Raw genomic sequence first — 15,386 nt, forward strand, 5'->3', positions numbered from 1 at the left:
GATTAGAGATTTAGATCCATTAATTGGCGATAATAACAAAAAAAATTACCGTTATGATTTAATGTAGTGTTGTTGTTGACTTGTTGTCCAATCCCTCCATCCTTGATTAGTTGAATAGTTGGTTGATTCATGATTGAACGATTGTGATTTGTTAATCTCCATAAGTTCATCACGCGTGTGCCGTTTCTGTTTCTCCATGACCTAACATCGGCCGCCTGGCTTGCTGCATAAGATATATAAATTTTTTTTTAAATGGGGGCCTTATAATTTAGGGGGCCTCAAGCCCTTGCTTAGCCCAGTTGGTCTATTGGGCCGGCCCTGGCCCTCTCCCTCTCTTTGGGTCTATGACAAACAATTAATCATAGATTCTAGGATGACATCGAATTGTAATCATTTGGTATGTAATCCAGCCCTAATCCGTGCGTTTTTTTTAACTGTAATCTAATCGAGTTATCGCGAATGTTTATCAAGGTAGACAACTCTTTCAATATTCAAAGTTTACCAAGTAGTTTTTTTTTTATCTTAGGGGGTGTTTGGCCTAGCTGTTTTTTTTTTCTTTTTATGCTTATATTTTAAAGTAGATTATAGCTTATTTTCTATTATTTGATAAGCTATTTTTAAGTGTTTGAATTAGCTTATATTCTACAATTTAATTGTGTGTCTTATAAGTTGTTAAATCCACCATTCTTTAATTTGTTAGAGTAATTAGTTGCTTCAATCATTATTAATCCATCTTCATTTGAGGGCAAATGAGTAACTTACACCCTTACACAATAAGCTTATTCAAATAAGCTAAAAAACCATCTTCAAGTAAGCTTCTTCAAATTAGCTTATATAAGTTCATAAGCATAAGCTTAAAAAGCTAAACCAAACACTAAGTTAAGCTTATTTTGTAAAAAAAGCTAAAAAAGCTAGGCCAAACACCCCCTTAATCAACTTTACTAATAAAAGAAAATAACGAGGATGTGGCCATCCCTCATTTATTCTTGGAATCTTAGTCTAATATCTTTTCTCATTCATTCTACTTATTCATGGGTTATGGGCAAAACCATTTTAGCAAATGGGTTATAATTTTCGAAACAAAGAGATAGACTAAAACAATTATTTAAACATGAACAAATAAATAAGATAATGATAACAATTAATTTAATTGTTATCCCGATCTCCTCTAAGCCACCCCATAAGATCAAAAACCAAACCACCCTTGAACGCCAAAGCAGATATTGTTTTAACGTTTAACATTTAACTGGTCAAACAATCAAGGTAATTAGTTAAAAAGGAAGAAAACTGATTTAACAGTTTTTAAAGTTAGGAAAATTGGTTTTAAATAATCCCAACCATGCCTTATTGGCAAATAACAGTCCCAACTTTACACTTGGCTTGTGACGGTCCCAACTAAACATGTATTTGTTTTCAACGGTCTGCGACTAAAGGAATGTTAACTCCGTTAGTTTGATGCTTACATGGCATGCCTAGTTGTTAAAAAACTGCTTATGTGGCTGCTTACATGGCATGTCTCTCTCCCACTCTCTCTTCTATAATTCACCCACCACCACCACTACTCACCGCCACCAACCTCCATAACTTCAAATAATTAGAGCCTAACTAAAATTGAAGCTCCATAACTTCAAATAATCGAACCATAACATCAGAGCAACAACCTTCATCTCCGTCGCATTTATTAGCAGCAACAATACAATGATTCATTCATGTTTTCCAGCTTCGACACTTGTCAATTCTTATGTATCATGTGTTTAATCAATGTTTTTGAACAGAAAAACAATGCAATTACAAAAGCTCGTTAAGCTAGGGTTTGATTTGTTGTAACAACTAGCATTTGCTGGTGATTTTGTGAAATTAGGGTTCAATGGCGCAAAATGGCCCAGGGATGGACCTTGCCGTACTGGATGATATTATTAATCAGCTTTTATAGTTTCCGGCAAGCGAGGGTTGTGCAAAAGGTTCATTTTCTGAGGCGGAGATCCGACAGTTTGGGATTTCGAAGCTCTTTCGATAAAGTGGTGGTGGACATAGATGCAAACAAAAGAAGAATAATTTGGGAGGAGGTGGCCGGAAAAAATGGGGGTGATGTGTGGTGGTGGTGGGTGAATTATAGAAGAGAGAGATAGAGTGGGAGGAAGATTGAGAAAGAGTGTGGATGGTGGCCCCGTTTATATTAATTTTTTTAACTCTAATTATTTTTTATTTTTTTAATAACAATGGCAATATAGTAATTAATTGGTGCCACATAATGAGACAGATGCCACATAATGCTGCCCACGTAAGCAATTTTTGACAACTAAGCGTGACACATAAGCATCAAACTAACGGAGTTAACATTTCGTTAGTCGCAAACCGTTGAAAACAAATACATGTTTAGTTGGGACTGTCACCAGCCAAGTGTAAAGTCGGGACTGTTATTTGCCAATATGGCATAGTTGAGATTATTTAAAACCAATTTTGCTTAAAGTAACACCAAAATGTGACTATTTAATGGATAAAAAACTCTAAAATTAGTTTATTCAAACTTAATATGTTACTAAAAACTATAAATGTCTTAGTCACATTTCACAAATTATATGTTCATAAAATTCTACAAAACTATGGAGAAAAAGCGTTTGAATCAGAATTTCAACATGTACAAACCACACAATATATATCAAAATCAAGATTACTAAGCTCGGAATGTACCAACTTCATCCAAAGGGATATCAAAGTCATATCTTGTGACACTAAACGGGCCTCTTGCAGTCCTACAGAAAATGGTTCGCCTATGATCTTGGCAAAATACAAGAAAAATTATCACTTGGCTGTATCACGTTCGACCTACATCTCGGATGGTAAAGATTTCTCAGAACATGGATAAATTTTTACACAAATATGTAAATATTTCATATTTAAACTTTGAACAGTTAATTAATACAAATACACAAATCCAAACGTCTTTTTAATCAGCATTTACGACTTTAAACCATCACAGCTCATCCTTGCGCTCAAAATCTTGACTTTGACTCTCAAGAAGATACGTTACAGCCAGAGACGCTTGCATTGCAGCCCCATAAGGAAGAACATCTTCATTAAGTTTAAAACATGGGGAATGCAGTGAATGGGATTTTTCATTTTTATCATTTTTCAGTCCAATAAAATAGAAATAACCAGGAATAACCTCCTGGTAAAAAGAAAAATCCTCAGATGCCATTAATGGTGACATTTCTTTAACATTATTGGTACCGAGAGTATTTCCTGCGACTTTTTGGAAAAATTTATGCAAGCCTGCATCGTTTATGGTGGCCGGGAAGAACGGTTTATCTTTTGAACCAAATTTTATTGTTGCATTACATCTATGTACAGTTGCTTGACCTACAATCACCTGTTTAAAAGAGAAGCAAATTTACTATAAGTGTAACAAAAAGGGGTGTTTCTATCGGTAGTAACATTTGTTCGGCTCGTTTAACTGGCGAGAGCTCGACCTCAGTTCATGAGTAGTTTTTCAAGCTCGAGCTAGGCAAGGCTCGTTTATTATTGATTAATTAAGTTATTTATATATCTTTTTTATCATAGTTTTTATACATAACAAAATATATATTATTGGTGGCCGGGAAGAACGGTTTATCTTTTGAACCAAATTTTATTGTTGCATTACATCTATGTACAGTTGCTTGACTTACAATCACCTGTTTAAAAGAGAAGCAAATTTACTATAAGTGTAACAAAAAGGGGTGTTTCTATCGGTAGTAACATTTGTTCGGCTCGTTTAACTGGCGAGAGCTCGACCTCAGTTCATGAGTAGTTTTTCAAGCTCGAGCTAGGCAAGGCTCGTTTATTATTGATTAATTAAGTTATTTATATACATTTATTTATATATCTTTTTTATCATAGTTTTTATACATAACAAAATATATATTATTGAGTTATTTTTATCATAAGTATATATATAATAATAAATACTCTATAATTATATATTTAAGAAAATGTTGTACAAATAATAGCTTCGTTTAGGCTCGCGAGATAGCTCGAGCTTGATAAGTAAAGGGCTTGGGCCTGAGCTCGTTTATTAAACGAGCTTATTTTTAGGCTTGAGCTTGTTTAAGCTCGGCTCGACACGAGCTTTTAGTGAGCCAATCCTGATTACCTCAGGAATGGTTTGGCCCATCACATCTAGTTTTATGAAATAACTAAATGTTCTAACTTTAAATTTAATTTCGGTCATTAAGACTTAAGAGCATTCACATCCCCTCCCATATCTTAAAACCTATGATTACACTAAAGATCACTAATCATCTCTCCTTTTTCAATTAAACATCTCCTCTATCGTCCACTCATAACACTCTAAACCACTCCATACATTATAAAAAATCACTCACAAAAAATGGAGGGAATGTAAATGCTCTAACCATTAACAATTTTTAAATATTAACCATTTCCAAATGGTGTTTTTTTTGTGACAATGGTGTTTTACCTCTTCTATTCGTTGCTTGAGTTGCATGAAAGTTTCCTTAGAGAACGCTCTAAAGGTTCCACCAATGGTGACAGCATCCGGAATAACATTAAAAGCACCGCCCCCTTGAAACTTGGCAACTGTAACAACCTGCCAAAGTGTACATGTTTAGTACAAACAAATAATGTGTCATATGTATATTTATTATAGGAGGTTTACAACTATAGGTGGCAAAATGGATAGTTTCTCTAATAGCCAAAATAAATGGTCTTTTGGGTCAGAACACCATGAAACATACTGTCTGATTTTTATGCAAAGATAAATAAATATAATTTTTATTTATTCATAAATAAATTACAGTAATAATCTACTTTATTAAAAATACGACTACAAATATTAGACAGTCTCTCTAATAATTATATATTGATTACTAGAGGATATTAGACAGTCTCTATATTAACTATTAGAGGGTTCTATGTGTAAATATGATATCTATATTATCTCTTGTATTTTCCCTTGATTAATACAACTATTATTACCAAGTTTATCTACAAAAAGTACATTTTTTACAGTAATAATCTACTTTCTTAATAAAGTGATTTAGTAGGTTGTAAGCATTTGATAGTGTGTACATGGGATGGTTTTGGGAAACCAAACCGAAAACCTTTGGGATATGCCATTTTATTAACCGATGATTATTACACATTTGGATCAAAATACTTTTAAAACTACGGGCCTAATTTTTTTTTAAAGAAAACCGTACCAAAAAATCGGTTCTTTAAAGAAAAATACATAAGACCAAACAGTCGATTTTTTATTGGGTTCGGTTATTTCGGTTTTGTGCACACCCCTAATAAACACGACAGCTTGGGCCACTTTCGTGATTTAATTTGTTCAACCCACTTGAGCAGGTTCATCCGTAGCAAGTTTCCTAGCTGACCAGTTGTTAGGTTGTGTAGGCTTAAACCCGGTCTGGGTGGGGCGCAGGATAGGGTGGCCGACCATAGTCCCCGCGGACCTATTTGGGCCTTGTCTTGTTGATTAAGCTACCAAGGGTCCCTAATTAAGTTTTACCTGTTCATATCTCATTATGTATTTGTAATATTTGCCCATCACCTCAATAATATAAACCCTAGTTGCCGCCGTGGACGTAGGTCAGATCCAGACCATACCATGTTAATCCTTGTCTTTTTTATTTACTTTTGTATTCGAATTTGTGTTCAGGTCGTGTGAGCGTGTGTGTTATCCCTAACACTTGTTACACGTTAGAAGATCTAAACCGACCCTTTTATATGTAAACGGGTCAAAACTCAACTCAAAACTGCAAAAAGTTACCTGAGAATCAAGAGGATCGGCTTCTCTTGACACAAGATGTTGCAAACTGACAACAACGTTTGAGGCCGCTAAAATCGGGTCGATCGAGTGCTGAGGAATGGCGGCATGACCTCCTTTTCCGCTTATAACCGCTTCAAAAACACCACCTCCTGCCATTACAGCACCGGACCTCGCAAAAACTTGACCGAGAGGTTGCTGGGGAGAAACATGTAAACCGAATATGGCTTTCACATTCTCAAGAGACCCGCTATCCACCACTACTTTTGCACCGCCGCCGCCTTCCTCTGCCGGTTGGAAAACCAGCACCACTGTCCCCTGCAAACAAGTTGAAAGTCATCTAAAGTGCAGTTTTAACGCTTACAACTACATGATCACTTTATTAAAAAGAAATATACATTATTATTGTAATAATATAAATCACGTAATCATATTAAACAAATTAATAATCTATAAAAAGTGTAACAAATGGACAAAAGGTGATGATAAAAAGTTGCAATTCAACTGTTTTGACCCGTAACACGACCCACATGACCTGCTATTTTTCCAATTTAGAAAAAATATGATGTTGATATGCACGTATATACCTTGCAAAAGATGTGATTGTAGGATTGTAATGAGATAATTAAGTGATTAAAGTTTGGAATAGTGTGATAATTTCATATTTAGCTTAATAATCAGTTTGCCTACACATAATATCATAAGTCAACACTATGATTAGTATTTGCCAAATACTGTGACTTCAAGCAGATGACTTTATTTTATTAAAACAAATATCCAAAAATGAAGTATATAAACATACCTTGAGAAGATGAGTATGGTTTGCGAGAATCTTGGCAGCTCCAAGAAGCATGGTGACATGGCTGTCATGACCACATGCGTGCATCTTTCCCAGAACTTTACTCTTATGTTCCCATTCCACCATTTCCTGATCACAAAAGTTAAACCTTTATTCATCTTCCAAACACTTTTGGTGCATACTTTTAGGTGAAAAACTACGGATGTTATTCAAAAACTGTTTGAAAGCAACCAAACTGTTCAAACCGAAACAAGCTAGCTGGTTTGGCTCGTTTGAGATCCAAACAGATCGATGCTCATGGTTAGACGCCTAAATGGTTCAGTCTGTTTGAAACTTGGAACCACCCATTTAACAACTTTATTATTTTCAAATTTAGGGCAATTTCATAGAATAGTAACCAAGTTTCAAAAGTGTTCCAATTAGGTCACTCAACTTTAAAAAGTGTTCTATTTAAGTCACTCAACTATCATATCTTATTAAATTAAAGGTTTTAACATGTTTTTTTTAGCGTTTTTCTTTTTGTTTCACATAGGAAATCTTTTTATCTATGTTTTGATGTTGACGTTGAGTGACGACATGAATTTTATTTTTTATTTTTGAATTTTAATATAATTAACGTTTTTTTAATTTTTTTTAAATATAACTACGTATATTGCAAATTCCGACCCCCATATCTTATCCTCCATTTCTTTCTTGGCGCACAAATAAATTGGTGAGACTCAATTTGAAGATTTAGTGACCCAATTTGAGAAAAATATGCATGTTAGACCTAATTGGAACACTTTTGAAAGTTGTTACAATCTATGAGATATTCCCTTTTATAAAATTTAAATACAAACTAGTGATTGTAAAACCCCTGACCCGCCCACTCACCCAACCCGACTGGTTTGGTTTGTCGTTTCACATTATTTAGCTGTTTAGAATATATGTTAAAACCAACGGAACCAGACCGTGAATAATCTATAAAAAACATATATGTGAAATATGGTAGATACGCCGTGCTTGCGGTGCGCGCATATAATGCATATATGTGTGAACCCTCGGGTGGGCAAAAGTGAAATTGCACTAATTTTAACGTTATTTAACTAATCTCGTGAAAATAACGTTAAAAGTGGCGGAAGGTTAATCAGGCATCATGTGGAGGCGTTGATAGCCGAAAGACAAGGGTACATGCACCAATCAGCCGGTGTCCTGATGATTGAGTGCAATGTGCCTTATATCGAAGGCTTGATGCAAAACTACTATCGAGCCGGGGGTCTCACCGGAAGCAACCTCTCTATCCCTATGGGGTAGAGGTAAGGCTGTCTACATCATACCCTCCTCAGACCCTACCATAGTTTTGCTATTGGTGGGTGGGATATACTGAGTACGATGATGATGATGTGAAATATGTTCAAGATGTAATCAACAGACATATAACTTTAAATTCAAACAAATTAAGCTTATAAAAGAACCCAAAACCTGCAATGGTAGAGCATCCATATCTGCTCTTAAAGCAACAAACGGAGGCTCTCCGGAGCCTATGAACCCAACGACACCGGTAACCGCAACCGGGTGTTTGTAAGAAATACCCAAATGATCCAATTGAGCTCTGATAAGCTTACTTGTTTCGTATTCTTGGAAACCCAGTTCAGGATTCTCGTGTATCTTTCTCCTGATCCCTACCATCCACTTAAATACTTCTTCTTTCTTCGCAAATTCAAGAAACTGCTGCGAAATCTCAGAAACCCCATCTGTGATTTGAGGTTTAACAACAGAAACCATCAAGATTATCAAAACCCATTTACAAAAATTCATTTTTATTATGTTGGATGATGAAATTGGTCAAATAGGTAAAGAAAATAAATTTAAGTAGGTGATGATGAAGAAGAAGAGTGTGTAAATAATAAATTAATAATTATTATATTAATAAGCGGACTGGTCGTCTCCGCCGGATTTTTGTCATATGTGCCCAATTTCTGCACATGATTTTTAAAGAAAACGTTAGAGCTGGTTTTAAAAGACTACTGAGAGATTTTACGTATAGATATCACCTCCAAATTAAACATTAACTTTATTATATAAAGTAAAATAAGTGTACACTTTATTGTTAATTCTCATAAAGTTTTCCTTTTAAAACTAATATATATGTCATATCAATAATTATTCATTTTTTTTTTATACCTCATTTATATTATACTTATAGCATAATTAAATTATTCTATTTTTTATAAACTCTATTTATATTATATTTATACACTTTTTATAAAATAAATATTTACATATTATACTACTATACATTGTTAGAATATATTTTACAACACTCTCAATGAAATCCAAAAACCAACAACAAACCGTGTTTGTTAAATATTGAAAAAAATATAATTTAAAATGTTATATTAACATATTATACTATATAATTGTTGAACATTGTAAATAAAAAAAAGACTCTAATATGCTTTCAATTTATGAAGTAATTTTTTAATAATTAAATTATAAATATATGTATAAAAGTTGATTCATTTTTGAAAATAAATCCATTTATCTATTTTTGTACATTGTCATATATATTTATAAATTATAAATATATGATTTAAATCTATCTATTTATTTTTCGATTAATTTAGTAAACTATACATATATGTGTTAAATTGTAAGGATAGTTTATTTCCATCACTTTCAAATATAATAAGTTTATCATATTTAGTTTCTTGGGTTTTTTTATCAAGGATTGCTTCGGGTTTACGGGTTAAAAGTCGGTAAATAAATCGCCAAGTACAAATTAACTACATTTTGCTCAAATTTGTTACGGGTAAAGATAAGGTAATCTGCATATTTTTAAAATTTTCATCATCATCATCATCGTACTCAGTATATATCCCACCAATAGCAAAGCTGTGGTAGGGTCTGAGGAGGGCAAGATGTAGATAGCCTTACCTCTACCCCATAGGGATAAAGAGGCTGCTTCCGGTGAGACACTCAGTTCGATAGTAGTTTTGCATCAAGCCTTGGACATAAGGCACATATCACTCAATCATCGGGACACTGGCTGATCGGTGCATGTACCCTTGTCTTTCGGCTATCAACGCCACCACATGAGATTAACCTTCCGCCACTTTTAACGTTATTTTCACGAGATTAGTATAATAACGTCAAAATTAGTGCAATTTCACTTTTTCCCACCCGAGGGTTCACACATATATACATTATATGCGCGTACCGCAAGCAGGTGTAACATTCCCTTTTCTGGTTTTGGTTAATAACATAAAAGATGAGTTATTATGAGTCGGGCTTGTGTTGGGTTAAGTAATATGGGTAATGGACTAGGGTTAATAAGGAAAGGAGGAAAAGACCATGGTCTTAAGCCCATGATCCATGATATAAATACCATAATTACCATTAATTAAAATCTCATCCATTTCATACACCACCCAAAACACACAGCTAAGCTCTTTATCTCTTCCTCTCTTTCTCTAAGCCGAAACCAAGAAGAAGAATCGATCCCGACCCGAGGTAATGATAGTATGATATTGTATGGACCCAAACCCGCTAGATTTAGTCGCGAAACAATGAGCCGACACCCTTAAACCGTTAAAGTCACGAGATCGGGGTGGAATTGGGTATAAACCGATCAAAAGATGAGCTTAGGGGTCACCTTAGCTCAGATCTGGATCGAACGGGACGAAAAACGGTGAAAACGGTGGAAAATAACTGAGATTTCGCTTTTCCGGCGAGGTCCCGGCTTTCCGGCGATGACAGCGCCGGAAAAGGTGTGCGGGGTTAACGAACGTCAGAGAATGTTGTAAGGCCCCGTTACCGGTGCCTCACATTTGGACGTTGGATTTACTTATTCATATAGTTCTAGTCATCAGAGTTAATAAAAACATACGCGGAATATTAAAACTTTCAAAACATTACATATCAATCCATAATTCTTCTTAAATAACATATTGTCTTTAAAACATAAACTAATAAACGTCTTGAGTCTTGCGATCCCAGTCTCTTATTCAATGCCAAGTACTCCCCTCAAGCGAGCTGCCTCATCCTACTCACCTGCGTGCATACTAAAAGTCAGCTACGCTGAGTGAGTTCAAGTTAATCACATGACATACAATACATACATACTTATATACTTCATTCATTCTTTCAATCTTTAACCTTACTCACTTACCTTCATATCTTATGTTATAAAGAGCATTACGCCCTACATTCCTCGAGTATTATTAGGGCTCGGTACCCTCCTTCCTCGAGTATTATTAGGGTTCGGTACCCTCCTTCCTCGAGTATTAGTAGGGCTCGGTACCTTAGTTCTCGAATATTAGTAGGGTTCGATTCCCTCCTTCCTTGAGTATTATTAGGGCTCGATACCCTCTTCGTACCATACAACCATACATAAACTTTCTTTTATTAATTCCATAACATTCATTCATATTAACATACATACCATACTTTCATTATACGTAGCATTAACACTTGTCAGCACGTGCAATATCCGAAGATCGTTCACGTATTGACAAGCAATCATTCCTAATCTTCACATAATCACATAAGGCATACACTTATCACTTAGGATAAATGTATTAACAAACACATCGAGTATGCACACCGCCCCGAAAACTTAATAAGGAAGTGGGGCTAGAAACTCACCTGAATGCGGTTGCGTTCACCGTTTATGGTTATCCATTTCTTGAGCTGTGCACGACTAACTGTATAACAATTACACGTATCAATTTAACTATCACTAACCATATCGTGTTTTTAGTTTAATTAATTGCCCTCAACGAACGAGGGTCCGGGGGCAGCGCCCCTGGCAGCGGGGTTCTAGGAGCGGCAGCCCCTAGCGGGGTCCAAGGGGCAGAGCCCTTGGCTGGGGTTAAGCTATTTTCTATTAACATTTTAAGTTATTTTCTAAGTTGGGCTTGCCTAATTAATGTCCAAGATAATAGACTAGTTTGTCTAAATTAGATATGGGCTTAGCTGATTCAGGCCCAACTGTCCATTATGGTATTTGGGCCCAACTGGACTCAGGCCCAAATCCAAACAAAGAACAGAGATGGCCGAGAACACTGATCTGACCGAGAACTCAGATTTGACCGAGATCTCATGTTGACCGAGAACTCGTGTTTTCGGCCGAGAACCCTGACCGAGAACACATGGCCACCGAGAACTCTGACCGAGAACTCTTGGTGACTGCATGTTTGACCGAGAACCCTATGGTTTGACCAAGGATTCTCAAATTTGGCCGAAAACCCCCAGCTCAGCTCATTTTTCTATCCTATTCTCCTACCTTGCCCAGTTAGCTTGTTCAAAGGTTCAAATCATGCACTTTTAACTCTTTATTATCATTGTTCATAAGCGTTTTACACTCATTATTATCACGGCTTCAAGATCTATCCCATTTTAGGCATAAAGCTTAGACCTTTATAGCTTTAAAACGTTATAGGCTAGATCTAGGGTTCATCTATGAGCCGTATATTGCCACAGGTCAATTAAGTTCATTTTAATCACAAAGTTGTATTTATATGAAACATCAAGACCCAATCTACCATAGGGTCAAGTTTCATGGAAATTCGTTCATAAAAATGTAACCTTTAATCGTAGGGAACATACCTTTCGATGTCCTAGGTTACGGCTAGCTTAGTTATGAGATTTGATCTTCTATTTTGCTTGTATATAGCTTGCACACCAAAGATCTATCAATAAAAGGCTTGATTTTTATCTGGGATCCTTGTTCTTGCTTGCGGCCGAAAATGGAAAGGTTGTGTGTGTTATGGAAGTGTAGGGAGGATAAGATGGATGGAAATGGAAAGATTTAGGGTTTAATGGGGGTATTTATACTCTCTTAAGCCCATGGACCTAAGGTCCATCTTTCCTTTTTAGTCCATAATTAATTCATTTAATTAGCCTCCTTATCTTTCCCTCTTTGTTATCATTTTATTTACTAACTCAAGTAAACTCTTTCCTTTATAGGGAATAATATATAAAATATTATTATGTGAAATTTTGGGATGTTACAAATGTTTCTGACATTAGACACATTCTCTGACCTAACCCTAGTTCGTTAGCGGAGACATAATGAATTAGCAAGCAGTTCGTTATGCCCATTCGTTAAAAAGAGAAAACGAATTAGAAGCAATTCGTTATGCCCATTCGTTAATAAGAGATAACGAATTAGAAGCAGTTCGTTAAACAATTCGTTAAGTAATTCGCTAACGAAGAATTGATGAATGAACCCCAGTTCGTTATAGAAAGTCAGTTCGTTATCGAAAGCCAGTTCGTTATAGAAAGCCAGTTCGTTATACAGACCCATTCGTTAAGAAATAACGAGGGAGCTAATTCGTTAAAGAAATGTATGACGAACTGGATAACGAACTAAGGTTTGAAAGAATGACACAAAGGTCCCTGGACTTAAGATAAAATGGATAATTACAAAGAAGCCCTCGAACTTTATAAGTTAGCAAAATGAAATAATAATTAAGAATTCTAATGAAGAATGTGTTAAGACAGTTAATGGAAATAAAATCTTTCTAAGCTGACCTGGTAGCTCGACCACAGCCAGGGGCTCTGCCCCTTGGACCCTGCTAGGACTGCTGCCCTTAGAACCCCGCTGCCAGGGGCGCTGCCCCCGGACCCCCGTTCATTGAGGATTATAATTAGACTTGAAACACGATATGGGTAGTGATAGTTAATTGATACGTGAATTTGTTATACAGTTAGTCGCGCACAACTAAAAAAGGAATAACCATTAACGGTGAACGTAACCGAGTTCAGGTGAGTTTCTAGGCCCACTTCCTTGTTATGTTTTCGGGGCTGTGTACATACTCAACGTGAACGTTAATACACTTACCTTAAATGGTAAGTGTATGCTATAATGATTGATGTGATTGTATGTATGAATGAATGCTTGTCAGTGCGTGAACGATCTTCGAATATTGCACATATCGACAGGGAAAGTAATATGTAGTAAGCCTAGTATGAAATATGCATGTATGAAAGTACGTAATGAGATAAGTATGTACGAAAGGACGACTATATAAAGAAAGGTACGTATGGTTATATGACAAACAGAAGGTATGGTTAGAAGGGGAACCGACCCTAATAATATTGGCGAATGTAGGGAACCGACCCTAATAATATCGACGAATGTAGGGAACCGACCCTAATAATATCGGAGAATGTAGGGAACTGACCTTAATAATATCAGCGAAGGTTATAGGGCGGAATGTTCTTTACAAAGTATATGTATAAATGAAAGTATGTATGTAAGTATGAAAGAAAGAATGAAAGTACGTATGTACCTAAGTATGTAAGTAAATATGAAGGTATGTACCTTCAGGTGCATATTTAAGTATGTGAATGTATTGTATGTCGTCTGATTAACTAGAACTCATTCAGCGTAGCTGACTTTTAGTATGCACGCAGGTTAATAGACCAAGACAGCTGGTTTGAGGGAGACACATGGCCGGATTTGAAGAGGCTGGCATATGAAGATTTGTCATGATGTTTTGATACTATGTTTTATTCATGTTTTAAAAAGACAAGATACGAATGTTGTAATGAATGGTTGACTATTATTAATATTCTGCGAAAGTTTTAATTAACTCTGATATTTAGAATCGTGTTTATGAGTTAATCCAACGTCCAAAATAGGGCACCGGTAACGGGGCCTTACAGCAGGGCGTAAAACTTGTTACATAAATAGATTTTACATTATACATTATATGCAATTTCACTTTTGAGAATGCAAATTGATTTATCGTCATAATTGTTACGGGTTCAAAGTTTTGACTTGAAAATGTAAAACAAATGAAAGTTAGATTTTCAAATATGATTGGGTTTCGAATTTATTTTTAAGGACATTTTTGGAAATAGTCAAAAGATTCAGGATTTTACACATTGAGTACTTTTATGACTACTAAAATTTAAGAAAAAAATGACAAACACTTCCGACCTCCAGGCCTATCAATGCTTCTAACTTTTAACAAATTAGAAACATTTGTGTTAGCATTGACTTTTCCTTGAATAATGATCAGAATGTTGTATGTGAAACATGTTGTACAAAATTCTACTCAAGTGAAGCAAAACATTCTCAAAATGAATGGGTAACATGCTATTTTTTTTTCAATTGGCAAAGTCGAGAAGCCCCACAAACTTATCAAAATCTTTTTCATGGTGTAGCTCAAAACTATTATTATATGAGAAGTATTATCCGAAATTGGTTCATAACCAAATTTCTTTATATTATACATATATGATACTGAGAATAAATATTCAGTAGATGAGTGTTCTTGGGTAGGGCTGTTCATTTTGTATTAACCGGACCGACCCGACATAAACCCGACCCGACCCAAGAACCGAAAATCTGGAAAAACTGAGACCGACTACCGGACCTCCAATACCCCATTCGGTTTATGCCGGTCACGGTTCGGGTAAATCGGTTTTCGGGTTATACCAACACCGAGTTTAACTCATCAGAAAAAGATTCCGACCAAAAGAAACAACACGATAGATTCATAGAGACGCTTCATCCTCTTATATTGTTGTAGTAGAAAATGTTACCGGGAAAAAGAAAATGACAAAGTTGGTTACTGAGTTTGGGTTTCAAGACATGCTGTAACAATTCCGACGAAACCCGGTATACCCTAACCGGTAGACAATAGTTACATCATATTTAATGTCGGATACATGAATTACCATAGTAATTATACGAGAATACATGGTTCACTGTATTGATTGTACGTGAATATATAATTCATCGTATTGAATATGCGATTAATCGATCGATAGTTATTGAAACCCAAACGAATCGAGGGTTCATTATAGACGAGATATATGATA

General features: G+C 35.5%; 1 protein-coding gene across 1 annotated transcript; it reads right to left on the minus strand.

Annotated features, from left to right (window-relative positions):
- Window positions 1–2,678: 2,678 nt before the first annotated feature.
- Window positions 2,679–8,408, minus strand: LOC143594781 (IAA-amino acid hydrolase ILR1-like 4). The gene is made up of 5 exons (XM_077074011.1): window positions 8,031–8,408; window positions 6,573–6,698; window positions 5,774–6,088; window positions 4,460–4,588; window positions 2,679–3,370 (listed from the first exon to the last, which is right to left on the minus strand). The coding sequence occupies exons 1-5, from the start codon at window positions 8,364–8,366 to the stop codon at window positions 2,975–2,977; spliced, it is 1,302 nt and encodes a 433-aa protein (XP_076930126.1). The 5' UTR covers window positions 8,367–8,408; the 3' UTR covers window positions 2,679–2,974.
- Between the last annotated feature and the right edge of the window lie 6,978 nt (window positions 8,409–15,386).

The sequence above is a fragment of the Bidens hawaiensis genome, unplaced genomic scaffold, assembly GCF_021521415.1.
Source record: "Bidens hawaiensis isolate Kalapana, Puna unplaced genomic scaffold, B.hawaiensis_p1.1 tig00044205_1, whole genome shotgun sequence".
Classification (NCBI taxonomy): domain Eukaryota; kingdom Viridiplantae; phylum Streptophyta; class Magnoliopsida; order Asterales; family Asteraceae; genus Bidens; species Bidens hawaiensis.